This window comes from Dermatophagoides farinae, chromosome 2 (genome assembly GCF_024713945.1).
Source record: "Dermatophagoides farinae isolate YC_2012a chromosome 2, ASM2471394v1, whole genome shotgun sequence".
Taxonomy (NCBI): Eukaryota; Metazoa; Arthropoda; class Arachnida; order Sarcoptiformes; family Pyroglyphidae; genus Dermatophagoides; species Dermatophagoides farinae.
The window spans coordinates 6,799,683-6,814,742 of NC_134678.1; the positions used below are offsets into that span (position 1 = coordinate 6,799,683).

The window sequence follows — 15,060 nt, forward strand, 5'->3', positions numbered from 1 at the left end:
ACGAGAGAGAAAGAGAGTGAGATGTTCAAAATTCTCTCCATACAAAATGAGTATTATGGTTATTTTTTGTTGATGCTATTGTTTTTCAAAATGAAAAAAAAACAAAATACATTCATTATGAATAATTGAAAATTTTCAAATTTTTTTTCTATTCATCATAATCTAATTCTGCATTTTTTCTGTCTTTTTTTCTCTATTTTTCATCTTCATCATATGCCTGTACCAATGAACAGAATTGAAACCAAAACCACCGCAACAGCAGCAGCAGCAGCCAGGTGAATAGAAAAAAATAAATGTCACATCATCATCTGATCAAAATGGACAGAATGTGAACCTGAAATATGGATGACGAAAACAACAACAACAACAACAAAAAACATAACATAACCCTTTTTTTTCGTGGACAATAAACGAATGGTGGTGTCTATTGTGAGCGATGATTCAAATTTTCGTTCGTTCTCACTCATTTTTTTTTCACTTTCATTTCGTTATTATTATTGATTTGAATCTGTTGAATTTTTTTCTTCTTATTATCTATTTATCTATATATCTATATATACTATCATTCAAATTTGTTATATTTTAGTGATTTTCACTGCAAATTTTTTTTTTGATTTTTGGCTCTCTTTCATACATTCAATTCACCCAGATAAAATATATATGAAAATATTTTTGATTTTTTCCCCCAACCTCCCCCCGGTGCTTATATATCTCACTGTGACATTCATTTTCATTGTTTATCCCGCAAAACTCGAGCCCTGTCCCGTCACTTACTTTTCAAATAAACACCCACACACACACACACGAATATATTATTATTGTATACAAACAAAAGAAAAAAAAAACCACACCAAATGGAGAAGAAAGGGTTCAGTAAAAAAAAAATGAATAAATAAAAATGAATTTAACCCGAATCATCGAATTATCAAATAACCAACAATTTTGATTATCATCATTATATATCATTGTCGGACAAAATATTCGAATCGAATCTTTATAGCTCACACATACACACAAACTAAATTGCAAAACAAAAACAAAAACACCATGACCAATGCGGCAGCTGTGGAAAATTGGCCATCCATACCAAAAAAAAAAGACGAGAGAAAAAAAAGTCGGATCATTATATGGATCATAACGGTTATTCTTTTTGTTTTTTTTCATATTTCTTTTTCTTTTCTATCCGGGAATCTGATGATGATGATCGAGATTTTGGATTTTTTTTTTCTTTCCATTTTTTTTCTGGTTTTGTTTTGTTGTTTAATAGTAGTATATATATACTAATTGCTGCCGCTGCTGTTATTTTATTGTTTTGTGTGTGTGTGTGTTGTTTCGGTTTGGTTTGGTTTGGTTTGGTTTGGTCACGCTATATCATATTGAGGCTATATATTGAAAGCACCACCACCATCATCAACAACAATTAATCATCATCATCATCATAATCATCATTTGGACATAAATACAGAGGGAATACCAATGAAAAAAAAAAAATTTTTAACACGAATGTTGTTGTTGTTGTTTTTGTTTTCATATGCTAGTTTATTTGATAGTCCAAATGATAATTTTTGAAACGAAAAAAAAATAATAATTCAAGTTTTACATGAATTATACAAAAAAATGATAATAAAAGAAGAAAAAATTCACCATTTAAAATTATTATAAAAGTTGTTGTTGTTGTTGTCATTGTCGTTTTCTATTCTCAATAATTGATCATCTTGAATGTGATTTTTTTTTCATCTTTTTTTTTGGCCCATCATTATCATCATCATCATTAAGTTTAGGTGGATCATTTTTGATTTCAACAGTATCACCATCATCATCGATGTTATTTTGCTGTTCAAAACATTTGTCTCGCCATTCTTTCCATGCTAATAGTTTATCATCATTACTTAGTTGTTCTTCGGGAAGATTTTCAAGTAAAAAATCGTGATCATGATATGAGATTATTTTATTCAGATGTTTTTTCAATAATTTTGCCAATAATTGATCAACCGGTACAATTGGAATCTCAATTTTATCCGGTTTTTCAGTAAATGTATATAACTCTTCCAATTCCATACGAGTAAAATGTCGACGTATTTGATTTAAATCTACGACACGACCTGATATTGATTGTTTAGAAATTTGTCGTTGATAGACACGATTTTCCATTGTACCATAGCCAGCTAAACGATAAATATAGACAGGTTTCACCTGTCCAAAACGGAAAATTCTAAATAAAGCTTGAACATCGTTTGCTGGATTCCATGAACAATCAAAAATGATACATCGGTTGGCTCCAACAAGGTTTATGCCAATACCACCTGCACGTGTTGATATTAACATTAGACGAGCTTTTTTGTTTTTTGGATCATTCAAAAGTTTAGTACTAAGATCTCTTCGTTCAATTTTCACTGAGCCATCAATACGAAAATAATCGACACCTTTTTCCCATTTACCTTTTATCGATTTTAGTAACTTTTCAATTAGATCTAAAGTGCGTAGACTTTGTGAAAAGATTAACAATTTATCACCAATTTCTTGACAATGATCTAGTATGGCAAAGGTGATGGTGAATTTAACACTTGTATCGATATCTTCTAGATTTTTTAGTTCATCACCAAGTAAATGTTTATAATATCCCGAAGCAGTAACCAATGTTTTCTGTGCAGTATTATTGCTGGCTCTAGTTTTCAATGAAGATTTTGGTTTACTTTCTTTATCGTCATCATTGTAATCATCAACAGTATCGCATGTTGTGAGATCTTCATCGCTGGGATCTAAAAACAATACAGGATGATTATTGATTTTAGCAAATGACCAGAAATCTTTGATAAGGTGTTTACTATCATAAGATAATAAAGAATTTAAATGATGTTTGTACAATTTTGATTGTATTGACGATAATCGAAGATAAAGCACGTATTCGTACTTGGGAGGTAAAAATGGAACAAGAACTTTATAATTGCAACGATTGATAGAGAATGATAGCATTTTATGCAGAACGAATGCATGTTTTTTCATTATGGCCACATCAAAAATGGTTGAGTCGATATGTTGTCCATTTTTGATTGGATTCTCGAAACGATTCCGAAACTCTTCAATTGAACCCAAAAGCCGAGGTTTTATGAAATCAACCATAACATAAAATTCACCTAAATTGTTTTGCATTGGTGTGCCAGTTAGAACCACTCGTCGAAGCGTACGAATCTGTGATGCAACATTATTGATTTGGCTACTGCTTGATTTCAACAGATGACCTTCGTCAAAAATGACCATTTCAGGACCAGGATCAAGTAAAAATTTCCGTAATGATGGTTGTACTAGCTTCAATTCCTTTTTTTTACTTGTAAACAAAAGACGAAACATGGTTATGGTGAGCAAAAATATGCCACCTTTTTGATGCCATTGTTCCAACACTCGAATACGTTCCGGTATTGTCTTAGCATTGGATAAATCGAATAAATTTAATGCTTTATGGTCAATGTATTCATTTTTCCATTTAGAAAATTCTTCTACCCAACTTTTTTGAACATTGCACGGTACGATGATCAAAACTTTACGGATAAATTTATTGATGATCGGATTAGTCATAATGGCTTGAAGGAAGGCTACTATTTGTAACGTTTTACCCAATCCCATTGAATGGGCAAGAATACAGCCAGATTGATGTTGATGATTTAATAATCTATCAAAAGTTTCAATAGTACAATCATACATGAAACGTATGCCATCACGTTGATGAGGTTTTAAAATTTTCACGATGCCTTGATCAACTTCAAGCAATACTTTTCCATTTAGCGGATCAAATTCTAAAATGACACGTGAATCAAAATCAGGATCAGATTCGGCAAATTTATCAAGTATTCGATTTTTTTCCATAATACGTTTAGAACGTTCCTCTTCCATTTGAATTGCCAATTGAGTGTCCAAATCCAAATCTTGAAAATGGAATATTTCTCGAATGCGTCTTCTAGTCAGTATGTTGGACGGAGGATGATCAAGGAAAGAAGGTATTTGAGACATTTTAGATGTTTCATCGTCATTTGGCAAATTAGAATCGTCATTTTTAGTCAAACACTCTTTAATGGTATCGGATGATTTCTCATTTTTTTCTATTTGGCATTCAGTAAGTTTTTCGTTGACAATGTCATTCTCTATCTTTATTGGAGAAATCTTAATTGAATTCAATTCTTCATCATCTAAAATGTCATTGCTATCATGAAAATCGTCGACATTAGTTTTATCATTGGTAGAAGAATCAGTATCGTTAAAACTGGATAAATCATTCGAATCACTATCGGTAGAAGAATCGTCTTCATCAGTCACAGAGATTTTCATGGCAATTTCAATGTTCATTTCATGATTATATTGATTTGAATGCGTATCATTTTGAAATTTCAAACGTTTATGTTGCTGATTATTATTTTCATGATCAATAACATCATTCATTGTTTGAAAATTTCGTTTTTCTGAACATGTTTGTGAATCTGCATGTGAACTAATTGATTCGTCATCCTTAACATTGTTCATTTCATCAGAAATTTGGTCATCATAATCAATATCGGATTCATCTTCGGTAAACCATTCATGTGCAAAAAAATAAGAATCTGTATCGGTGGTTTGTTCTGATGATGACTATAATTAAATGAAAAAAAATGATAGTTTTTCTTCACATTATCCAGATTCAACTTACATCATCAATCGTCGATTCATGAGGAGAATCACTTGATGGATCAACATCAGATTCACAGCTGGAATCGGTCATAAGTAAATTAGAATGTTCAAAATTTTCAACTAAAGAATCGGTAATGCTTGTCCATTCATGAGAATCATTGTCACTTTCATCTTCATCTGAAGAGAGTTCTGCATATTGTATCCATTTACGGTTACATCTACGAGATTCAGCTAATGAATTTTTCAATTCTACTTCATAATCCGAGGGATAATCATCAGCATCATTATTTCGATAATCATGAGAATTTTCCATGATTTTTCGATTTAAATATGAAAAAAAAAATGAAAACACGAGTATAGAACGTGATTTTTTTTTTTGAAGCTAAAACGATGATGAAATAGCATTTTTTTCGGAAATTTTTTTTTGTCTATATTTCAGAAAAGATTTTTTCTTTCTCATCATTTCCGGCTATTGTTTCTTTTTTTGTGTTTTCAATGACAATTTTCATTATTCAAAATTCATTTCAATTTCAAATAATATTATTAAATTATCATTGAAATTCAAATAAAAAGTCCAGAAAAATGAATAAAATTTTAAAAATTTATTACATTGTTTGTGAATTGTGTTTGTGTTTGTGAATCGAATTCATTTCGTAATAATGAATTCGATGTTCGATTCGAATATTTCGATTTTCTTCGTTACCAAAAAACATGAAGATAAAAATTTCTTAAACGACAAAGAACAATTTATATGGCCATCTATAAATGAAATTTATCTTTCTTATGATTAAACCTTAACAACAACAACAACAACAACAAAATTTTTTCAGGGTGTGTCCAAAAACATTGAAAACAATGGATTGATTTGTGTGTGTGTGTATATATGTTTTTTTTTCATATACACAAAATATCTAATCATTTATAACCAATGTCAGGTTTTTATTTCGATTCAATTTAATTCATTCATTTATTTATGTGTATAATAATAATTGCTCATAGTTAACTTGTGGTCGCAATGAATTATAACAACAACGATAAGGCGACAGAAAAAAAATGAACCTTATTCAGTATATATCGGTTCCGAATTCTGGCCACACACATACATGTGTGTAATGTATATTTTGTCAAATATAAATGAAATAAAATGGAATATATACCAGAAAAGAATATGGCAAGCAAAGAAGAATATGAACAAGTAAAAATTGATCTAAATTATTGACTTTATTATTATATATTGGAAAACAACCATAAAAGAAACGGGTGAGAATGATGATTATTCTTATTTCATATACGTAAACTATTATAGTCTGTTTTTCTCTATCCAGCCATACACTCTAAACTTTTTTCCTCGAACGAAAAGCCAAAAGCAATAATAATCATTATTATAATAAAATGAAATGTCGACTTTTTCTCACTATTCGAATCATTCATTATTGGTCGCTTCAATTTATTTGGTGTTGATAATTGTGGTGGTCGTGGTCGTTGTTGTGATAGTGATATATCAGATCTTCTATATTTGGTTTTATCTGTTGAAGAAGAAAACAAGGAAGCAGAAGAAATTGAACCTGATTGTGCGCTTAAATTTAAAAAAAATTATATATTTCATCATCATCATAACATCTTTTTCGTATAAACACACGGGTTATATATTTTGTTCAGGAATCTATCCAACTTGACGATACAATCGTAATCATCATTTTGGTAGTAGCAGTATCAGTAATAGTAGAATAAAGATTTGGTACTTTTCTGGAACACACACACACATTTCTGGTACATGTCGAATTCCATCGATATATTTGGCGCTAGTCACGTTCACTATTTGTCTCCCATCAAATGACCCAAATATGATGAACTTTATTGAAGAGAACGACAACAACAACAACAACAACAAGAAATATCCAGAATGAAGAAGTGGTTCAACATGGTATTTTTCGAAAAGTGTGTGTGTCTCACCCCTTACTATTCAGCTTTACATAATCGTTTTTCTATTGTGGGCTATTCAATGCATGAATTGAGGAAGTTTTTTTGTTCCTGTATATACTTTTATGGATTGAAGCAAATATTGATGCTGTAACAAAAAAAAAGAAAAGAATCGGAAGAAAGAATGGAAGAATAATTTCTGGCTGATTGTTTACCTTCCTGATTAAATGAGCAATTTATATTATGCATATACACAATATAATAAAAGAAAAAATCTCGATCAAATCATCATTATCATCACACGGTTTGTTTTGTTGTTTTTTTTGTTGCAGCTGGATCGAACCAGGTTTGTGATTGAATCATAGTGCTTTTTTCTCCAATTCTGATTCTGACGATTCGATGTATATCAATTCTCAAATAATGAGGTTAACAAAACAATAGCTAGAATCTAATAAAAATAATGGTCAAATCATCATCAACAGCAACAACCGTATCATCATCATCATCACCACAGAATATGATGGCTGTAGCAACAACAATCTCTTCAACGACAACGGCAACAACAACAACAACAACAACGATGAATAAATCTAATTTAGTTGATCACTCTAAGAAATTATCGTCATCATTATCATCTACAACAACAAGATTGACGCCATCACCATCATCATGGAGGCATTTTTTCTACATACTTGGCATTTATCGTTATGTTTTACTTTGTTTATTATTCGGTTGTATGAGTTTGATTATTGGCGTGGCACTTTTTTTACTTGGCATTTTATTTCGTTCGAATACAACGTCCATTCATCTTATCGAATCGGTACCATTATATATGCCATCATTGATTGTAAGTATTTGTGACAAATTATTATGATTTGAATTATCGATCGGTATCCAATCCAATAATAATGAGAACTACATGCTTTTCTGCTTTTTTTTTCTCTCTCTTAGCTATTCTGTAATGGATTATCGTTGGTTGCATTTATGAACAAAAATACAAGACGATTGTATTTGGTATGTGGTGATATATGCATGCAAAAAAAAGAAGAAAAACAAAATTTTCTTTACATTTGTGTTAAATTATTAATGAAAATTCAATTTTTATTTTCCACTATTCTATCTTGATAAGCTCAAATCTGTTTGTGGTCTATATTTATTGGTCACATTATTGATGATAATCATTGCCATAACTACATCGGCCATACATCTTCCAAGATTACATTTACATCGTGAATGTGCATACAATGTTCGTATACGTGCCTGTACTTGTGTTTTATCTCATCAACAACAACAGCATCTAATCAGTATTCAAAATAGTAATAATATTGATGATGATAATGATGATGATGGTGATGCTGATATTCCATTGTCAAATCCATTTAGAGGTAATCATTTAATTGAAGATTATAATGATGAATTAATTCTTTATCTATTCGTGTATCTAGCATCTTCCAAACATTTTACCATGGAAGAAATTATGAATTGTGATCTAATCCATGGTATAATTTATGATTCATTAAGAGTGGTATTTGCCTTGTCTTTATTAGCCATAGCGATTTCAATATTTTCAATGATAACATTGTTTCAATTATCGACACATGAAAAAAGGAAATTATGTTTTAACAATCAATTGGCTATGGCTCGTGATCATCATCGCCGTCAATATCAACAAGCTCAACAGATTCATCATTCATCACGATCACATTCGCCACCGGTTAATCATCGATCATTAACGAGCGATGACGATTGTCTACCCACATCTATGACAACAACAGCAACAATAACTGCAAAACAACAAACGTCCACAAATCAATTCTGCCATCCATCATTACCTACAGATTTCAAATGTCTTTCTGCCGATTTTTCTTCACAAGATTTGCTTATTGATAATCATCAGAATTCTATCCATCAAACATTCAAGTCACCCACTACTATTTCTAATACACCTGGAGATGATCCAGAATTGCTATTATTTTCACCGACTAGAAAATTAGAACCACAAGATAAAATATGGTCGTCATCACATTCGACTACAAATTTTGCCATTCCAGATATTGAACAATATCAATCATCGGATAAAAATGACCACCAACAATCATCCGGATCAAATCTAAGACGATATATGAGCGTCATATTAGACACACCATCAAATGTACATTCATATGTATGGCGTAAATTGAATTCATTGAAAAATATTCAAAAACATAATAGCACACGCGATGATATGCATACGAAATTTTCTCAACAACAACGTAAACATCATCATCTTCTTCCACCTCCTCATATATCCATACCACGATTTTCCGTGTCACAACTGTCCAATATGAAAACTGATAATTCGAAAAAATCACAATCCATCCTACAAACTGCATCTTCATCATCATCATCATCGTATAGCAATGCATCGTCTTCCAGTTTAGGATCATCAAGTTTCATCAAAAACCAAACAATTCGTTACCAATTGAATACGGCCAATAATGTAGAATTATTATTGCCAAAAGAATCTCAATTGATTTTTTCACAAAATTCTTCCGTTGATCTAGAATCTGGCCATCAATGCTTATTCGAACCGAATGAAAGTTTATTTAACAATGTCGAACAATCACGTACTGATTTTACTTCGAAATATAGTCAATCACTACAATCAGATAATTCCATCTCAAAGAATGAATCAAATGATCATTCAAAATGGTCCAAATGTTTAACCAATTTAGCCAATTCATTCGAATGTATCGATGAAGATGAAGAATTAGCTAAAGGATTTGTACAACCACCAACGTCAACAGCACAATCAACAACAACCCAACCATATATTAGTTATTTCAATCCATTTGAATCTACATCCATCATTTATGATCGATCATCAATCAAAGAACAATCAACACTTGATAATCATCCATCCGATAATGAACATCATCTTTTTCGATTAATGGATGCGGAAAATAATCGACATCAACAAAATACACAGCCAAATCAACAACCAAGTTTAGTGGATGTATTTACGTTTGCATCAAGCGGTAACAGTACCGAATATCATCATCAAATATACACCACATTCGAAGAAGCATTTAAAAATTATTATGACTCTCAGAATCGTATTAGTAACAATTACAGCAATTATTACACTCTTCCATTGAATAAAACTAATGGTCATACAGCGAAAGATTCTCGTCATCGTTATCATCGTCAACGAAATGGTGGACAATCAGACCGTATTGTTAATGGTCGACAACACCGGAAAAATTATTCACCATCATCACAAAATGCAATTGGAATGTCTAACCCTTCTGCCAAGCAAATGGCTAAACACCAAGAATCATCACCAATAGTCGTGAATAATCATACAGAATTTACGGAAGAAATTCCATTTCATGTTGCTATCATTGAACCACCTGAAGATTATCAAAATCTTTTTCCTTCTAATAAACAACAACCAGAAGCAAGAGAAACAAAAAAACAACAGAAAGTCCAATCACAGACGATCGATTCGAATGATTTGATTCAAACCAATCAATTGTTACCACATCCGTATCGATATTGGCTCGAGCAAATGAACCAACCGAAATTGGATCAAATTTTGAACGATGATAAAATAAATAATCCTGCATTCATTGGTGATGATGATGATGATGATAACGACGATGATAGTTGTGAAGATTTAGAAAATGGTGATGATGACGACGAAGACGATGATGATGATGAAGCCGATGGTGCTGGTGACACATCAACATCACAAGATATTGCCGATTTCGAATTAGAATTAGATGAAGAGCCAATCAAATTCGTTAGTGAAGACGATTTCAAGATATTGGTATCGAATCCAAGCCTAAAAAAACTTGAGGATCTTTTTCGTTCAGTTGATTTAGGTACCATAAATAGTGTTCATCATAATCAAAATGAAGATAAAAATCAAAATAATACAATCATCACTAGATTGCCAAATACAAATCAAATACCAAAACCGTCAGAAACAATGAATGTTCCTGAAACAATCCTAGTGGAGCCATTGCCTATAGTAGAAACTGCTGCAGCAGTAAAATCACCAATTGATTTACTTGAAATGAATATGAACCTTTTGAAACGACGTGTTCAAGAACAAATGTTAAATATTAATAATCAAAATAAAAATGATTGTGGTTTCGATGGTTTCCGTAAAGGTTGTTTTGGTGATGGCGATGATAATGATGATTCATCGGATACATCTACTACCGGTACGGCTTCATCATTATCATCAACCTGTGGTGATGAACAAGTTAATCAAGATGAAGAAAGTACTGATGAGGAACATTCAATTACAGCTGAATATATAAAACCGCCTACGCCTTTTACTAATTATTTGTTTGAATCTTAATATTAGCAACAAAACAATGACAACAACAACAACAACAACAAAATGTTTGAATTTCAAAAGTTTATTTCATAATAATAATTATGTTTTTTTTTTGAAAAGAAAACAAAATTATTTGTACATTTATTTCAAATGAAAATAATTCCATTATTTCTTAACAATTTGAACGACATCTTCATGATGTACAACCTGTGTTTGATGATAAAATGAAATAAAATAAAATAAAATTTGATTTTAAAATAAAACAAAACAAAACAATTGATCGATCGTTCACACATACGTGATTTAATCCAACTCGTTGTGGACTATATTTTGTACTGGTACCCTGTGTTTTTTTTTGTGGAGAAAAAAAAGTTTTGATTATTCCGTAGATGATCACGTTTGATGAAAACGACATACCCAAACTAAGGCATATTTGAATTGTGATGTTAACGTTCGATGAATCGTATGACAAACATGTTCGATTGATGAACCACGTCGCATGATTAATCCATCTTCGAAATCCGGTGGCTCTATTAAAATTTCAATTAAGAATTTAAACGAATTTTTAATCAAATTAAAAAAAACAACATACGGCCACGTTTTTTAGTATAAACTTGAATTAATGAAAGATAATTCCAAATTGTTTCCAACATATAATCCAAATTGAGTTTCATGTTACAGCTGACAACAACCGAATGTGGTTGTCTAGCCAATTTATCCACCTCTTCCATGGAAATTTGATCAATTTTGTTATAAACATAAAGACAAGGTAGATAAGCACGATTTTTACATATCACATCGATAAATTCATCCGGTGAGCAATCTTCTCGAAACAATACTTCAGCATTGAATATTCCTGAATGAATGAAATGAAAAAAAATTGTTTTAAATTATGAATTTCATAGAGCAACCGAAATTGAACTAACTGTACTCATGAAGAATCATTTGAACTAATTTTTCATCCACTCTTGTTAGATTACACATTGAATTGAAAGAAACACCACCCGTTTTCTTTTCTTTGAAATAAATGTTTGGTCGTCTTTTATTCAAACGTATGCCAACTGATTCTAATTCTTGTTCCAATAAATGACGTTGTGCTTCACTTTTGGTTGCATCCAACATGATAATAACAAGATCAGCAGTTCGAGCTACAGCTATCACTTGTCGTCCACGACCTTTACCTTGAGCAGCACCTTCGATAATACCAGGTAAATCAAGCAATTGAATATTAGCTCCTTTATATTCAATAACACCGGGAATACAGGTCAATGTTGTAAATTCATATGATGCAGATTCACTATGCGTATTGGTCACAGTATTCAACAAAGTTGATTTTCCAACCGAAGGAAATCCAATCAATGCAACACGTGCATCACCACTTTTAAGCACTTCAAAACCTTCACCTTTTTCTTTCGATTTACTTGGTTCTAATAGTTGACCACGATATTTGGCTAATTTAGCTTTCAATACACCTAAATGATATTCGGTTGCTAAAAAAGACAAGGAAAATTTTTAAATAAACCTCAGATATCAAATGATTCTTGCAATGATTACCTTTATTTTTTTGTGTTCGTGAAATTTCACGTTCAATTTCGGCAATTCTATCGAGAATACCCATTGATAATTTATTTGAACAAAACAAAAAAAAAATCTAAATTAAAATATTGAAATACACTCAAGATAAATCGACAATCGATAAATGATTTTTGTACAATATTTTTTTGTTCATGTGGATTATCGTGGATCCATTCATAAATAAGATATCGGGATTCAATCGCCCAATTAACCCATTTTTTTCTATCGAAAAAAGTGAAACCATTCAGTTTAGGTTTCAATCAATAAAAAAAAAGCCAAAAATGTAATCATTCATTGAGTGAGGTAATCGAAATGCATAATAATTTAAGCATTTGTTTCAACCATGTGGATGGATGATCGTTTGGACAGCCTATCAGGCTAATTGTCAACTGCAGAATTAGTGATCAAAATGAAAAAATATCGTTGGAAAATATAACAAAATGATTATGCTGCCATATTGGTTGGTCCAATGAATAATGATGACGTAAAAATGACAACATTGAAAATGATGGTCGATCATAGGCTAATAATTTTGGATGGATGGCCAATCGTTTTAGCATCAAATCGAATAATATTTTACCAAAACCATTACGTTTGAAACGAATATAAAAATCTGAAATGAGGAAAAAAGTAAAAATTTATAGATAATTGTAACCATCATTTGATATATATGATAAATACCCAATATAGATGGACAATTGACCAAATGTTTCAACGAGGTTCCATCATCAAAATAAAGATCACGTTTACCGAAACGTATGAAACCAATTTCTTTGAATCTTGATTGTTTTGAAACATTGGACCGTGTAAACATGAGATATATCAGATCATCATTAGTGTTTGCAGTGAATTTGGACGTCGTCGTAATTGGTATCTGCAATTTTTGCGCTTTCGATGATTCCTCACCCAATCGATCAATGATTTCGGAAAGAAATGTTCTACAAACACCAAACATTAATTGGAAACTATCTAAAAAATTTTTGAAAGACTTACTTTGAAAAGTGAAATTCATCATGGCGTTTGCCTGTTGAATTGTTATCAAAAACCCATTCACAATTCAAGTTTCTATCGATCGATATAACAAAAATATTTTGGCCATGATCATAACCCGAAATCATTGAAATCGTGGAATGATTTTTTTTGTTCGCTTGTTTTATATTAAAAACAGAGATTCATAAAAACATTTGTGATCACAACAAAGCTATTGAACTTTTGCTTTGTTTCTTCTTCTTGCGGAAAAGTAATTAGTTCTACACCATTTCATCGAGATAATTATGGTTCGGGATAATCGGATTTAGCAATCGATTGCAACATTTTTTTTTTGTATACAATAAATTGTATGTTTATCAACGAAGATTGAATTCAGGGAATGTTTCCCTTGCGTAATGATTGGATTTGCGAAACATTTCTTGATGACGACAACGTAAATAAAAAAAACAATTGCTTCTTCCAAATACATCAAAAAAAAAAAAAAAAAAAAACATGGACATTGTGTATATAATTACATTGTTGACATCGTTTTTCTTTGTTCTTCTTGTTGTATTAATAGCTTTAAAAGGACTGAAAAATTCTCAAAATAATGATAATGTTAATGATGAAGATGATGGCAATGTACAGCGACATCAAACTGGAAGATTAAGACAAGGTGTATCTGGTCTACGAAATCGTGGCCGAACAAATCGTCATACTAATAACATTGAACAAGATGATGATGAAGAATTCGAAGAAATAGATTATGATGATAATGGCGTTGATGAAGATCAAGATGAAATGCGAGAATTTCCAATCAAAGGAAAAATTGGCGCTAAAAAAGCTCGAAAACTTGAAATGAAAGCTGAAAAAAAATTGGCACGTGAACGTGAATTACAGGAACGTGAAGAACGTAAACGAATGATGGAAGAACAGGAAAAACAACGAAAAATTGAAGAGGAAAAAATCGCTGCCGAGGAAAAGGCCAAGGTTTGAATGAAAAATTCGATTTGCTATGGAAACGAATAACTTAGATTTTTCTTTTCGAAATTTTTTTTTTATCCATACAGGAAGAAGCCGAACGTTTGGAAAAGGAACGAAAAGCACGTGAAGAACAAGAACTGTATTTACAGATGAAAAAAGAATTTTCAATCGATGATGAAGGTTATGATGGTGATGAAAATGAAGAGGAAAGTCAGAATAAACTACAAGTATTCATTGATTATATTAAAGAGAAAAAAGTGGTCCACATGGATGAATTGGCCGGTAATTTCAATATGAAAACATCCGATGTTGTACAACGTCTCAATGGTCTATTGGAACAGGAATTATTGGTCGGTGTAATAGATGATCGTGGAAAATTCATCTACATCACTAACGATGAGCTTGAATCGATTGCACGATTTATCAAACAACGAGGACGAATATCATTGGTGGAATTGGCCGAAAACAGTAACAATCTGATTAAATTGATCCCAGTGGAAACGGCCAATTGATCAGAAATTATGTTGTCTTTTAAATAAATTTAATTTTTTTTTTAAATTCTGTTTCAAATAAAAATTCTTGCTTGTTATTCTTGCATGTATATTGTCATTCATGTGTCGAAATAG

General features: G+C 31.3%; 6 protein-coding genes across 10 annotated transcripts in view; 3 read left to right on the forward strand and 3 right to left on the reverse strand.

Annotated features, from left to right (window-relative positions):
• The window catches only part of LOC124499985 (uncharacterized), a 40,566-nt gene extending 39,758 nt beyond the window's left edge, over positions 1–808 (forward strand). For all 3 annotated transcript variants that reach the window (XM_075728820.1, XM_075728821.1, XM_075728822.1), the window contains one exon: positions 234–808. In XM_075728820.1, coding sequence (XP_075584935.1) covers positions 234–283 — 50 coding nt within the window. In that variant the 3' untranslated portion in view covers positions 284–808. The remainder of the gene's footprint in view (positions 1–233) is intronic.
• Positions 809–1,518: 710 nt separating this feature from the next.
• LOC124498796 (transcriptional regulator ATRX homolog) lies at positions 1,519–5,056 on the reverse strand. The gene is made up of 2 exons (XM_075728885.1): positions 4,676–5,056; positions 1,519–4,617 (listed from the first exon to the last, which is right to left on the reverse strand). The coding sequence occupies exons 1-2, from the start codon at positions 4,967–4,969 to the stop codon at positions 1,711–1,713; spliced, it is 3,201 nt and encodes a 1,066-aa protein (XP_075585000.1). The 5' UTR covers positions 4,970–5,056; the 3' UTR covers positions 1,519–1,710.
• A 1,475-nt stretch (positions 5,057–6,531) lies between these two features.
• On the forward strand, positions 6,532–11,181 carry LOC124499981 (uncharacterized). 3 transcript variants are annotated; one of them, XM_075728824.1, is made up of 5 exons: positions 6,532–6,922; positions 7,059–7,423; positions 7,528–7,590; positions 7,706–7,961; positions 8,022–11,181. In XM_075728824.1, exons 1-5 carry the CDS (start codon positions 6,820–6,822, stop codon positions 10,925–10,927), a joined length of 3,693 nt encoding a protein of 1,230 aa, XP_075584939.1. In that variant the 5' UTR covers positions 6,532–6,819; the 3' UTR covers positions 10,928–11,181. The 3 variants fall into 3 exon arrangements, with proteins under 3 accessions (XP_075584939.1, XP_075584940.1, XP_075584938.1); XM_075728825.1 differs by having other exon boundaries at positions 7,002–7,423; positions 7,706–11,181; XM_075728823.1 differs by having other exon boundaries at positions 7,706–11,181.
• Positions 10,973–12,635, reverse strand: LOC124499989 (developmentally-regulated GTP-binding protein 2). The gene is made up of 6 exons (XM_047064001.2): positions 12,461–12,635; positions 11,833–12,396; positions 11,499–11,762; positions 11,324–11,436; positions 11,205–11,249; positions 10,973–11,113 (listed from the first exon to the last, which is right to left on the reverse strand). The coding sequence occupies exons 1-6, from the start codon at positions 12,522–12,524 to the stop codon at positions 11,072–11,074; spliced, it is 1,092 nt and encodes a 363-aa protein (XP_046919957.2). The 5' UTR covers positions 12,525–12,635; the 3' UTR covers positions 10,973–11,071.
• LOC124499996 (alpha-tubulin N-acetyltransferase) lies at positions 12,511–13,820 on the reverse strand. The gene is made up of 3 exons (XM_047064009.2): positions 13,475–13,820; positions 13,163–13,419; positions 12,511–13,094 (listed from the first exon to the last, which is right to left on the reverse strand). Exons 1-3 carry the CDS (start codon positions 13,597–13,599, stop codon positions 12,886–12,888), a joined length of 591 nt encoding a protein of 196 aa, XP_046919965.1. The 5' UTR covers positions 13,600–13,820; the 3' UTR covers positions 12,511–12,885.
• Positions 13,821–13,853: 33 nt separating this feature from the next.
• Positions 13,854–15,030, forward strand: Ddrgk1 (DDRGK domain containing 1). The gene is made up of 2 exons (XM_047064002.2): positions 13,854–14,440; positions 14,521–15,030. Exons 1-2 carry the CDS (start codon positions 13,964–13,966, stop codon positions 14,944–14,946), a joined length of 903 nt encoding a protein of 300 aa, XP_046919958.2. The 5' UTR covers positions 13,854–13,963; the 3' UTR covers positions 14,947–15,030.
• The last annotated feature ends 30 nt before the right edge of the window (positions 15,031–15,060 follow it).

What these genes read in the sequence shown, in the direction of transcription:
- LOC124498796 (XM_075728885.1), bottom strand. Translation starts at nt 4,969, where the DNA reads ATGGAAAATTCTCATGATTATCGAAATAATGATGCTGATGATTATCCC. An exon ending in ATGAATCGACGATTGATGAT is followed by an intron (nt 4,618 to 4,675) that starts GTAAGTTGAATC and finishes ATTTAATTATAG; the next exon opens with TCATCATCAGAACAAACCAC.
- LOC124499981 (XM_075728823.1), top strand. Translation starts at nt 6,820, where the DNA reads ATGCATATACACAATATAATAAAAGAAAAAATCTCGATCAAATCATCA. An exon ending in TTGCAGCTGGATCGAACCAG is followed by an intron (nt 6,923 to 7,058) that starts GTTTGTGATTGA and finishes CATCATCAACAG; the next exon opens with CAACAACCGTATCATCATCA. An exon ending in ATACAAGACGATTGTATTTG is followed by an intron (nt 7,591 to 7,705) that starts GTATGTGGTGAT and finishes TATCTTGATAAG; the next exon opens with CTCAAATCTGTTTGTGGTCT.
- LOC124499989 (XM_047064001.2), bottom strand. Translation starts at nt 12,524, where the DNA reads ATGGGTATTCTCGATAGAATTGCCGAAATTGAACGTGAAATTTCACGA. An exon ending in TCAAATATGCCTTAGTTTGG is followed by an intron (nt 11,250 to 11,323) that starts GTATGTCGTTTT and finishes AAAAAAACACAG; the next exon opens with GGTACCAGTACAAAATATAG. An exon ending in AACGAGTTGGATTAAATCAC is followed by an intron (nt 11,114 to 11,204) that starts GTATGTGTGAAC and finishes CATCAAACACAG; the next exon opens with GTTGTACATCATGAAGATGT.
- LOC124499996 (XM_047064009.2), bottom strand. Translation starts at nt 13,599, where the DNA reads ATGATTTCGGGTTATGATCATGGCCAAAATATTTTTGTTATATCGATC. An exon ending in GATGAATTTCACTTTTCAAA is followed by an intron (nt 13,420 to 13,474) that starts GTAAGTCTTTCA and finishes TGGTGTTTGTAG; the next exon opens with AACATTTCTTTCCGAAATCA. An exon ending in CAATTGTCCATCTATATTGG is followed by an intron (nt 13,095 to 13,162) that starts GTATTTATCATA and finishes TCCTCATTTCAG; the next exon opens with ATTTTTATATTCGTTTCAAA.
- Ddrgk1 (XM_047064002.2), top strand. Translation starts at nt 13,964, where the DNA reads ATGGACATTGTGTATATAATTACATTGTTGACATCGTTTTTCTTTGTT. An exon ending in CTGCCGAGGAAAAGGCCAAG is followed by an intron (nt 14,441 to 14,520) that starts GTTTGAATGAAA and finishes TTATCCATACAG; the next exon opens with GAAGAAGCCGAACGTTTGGA.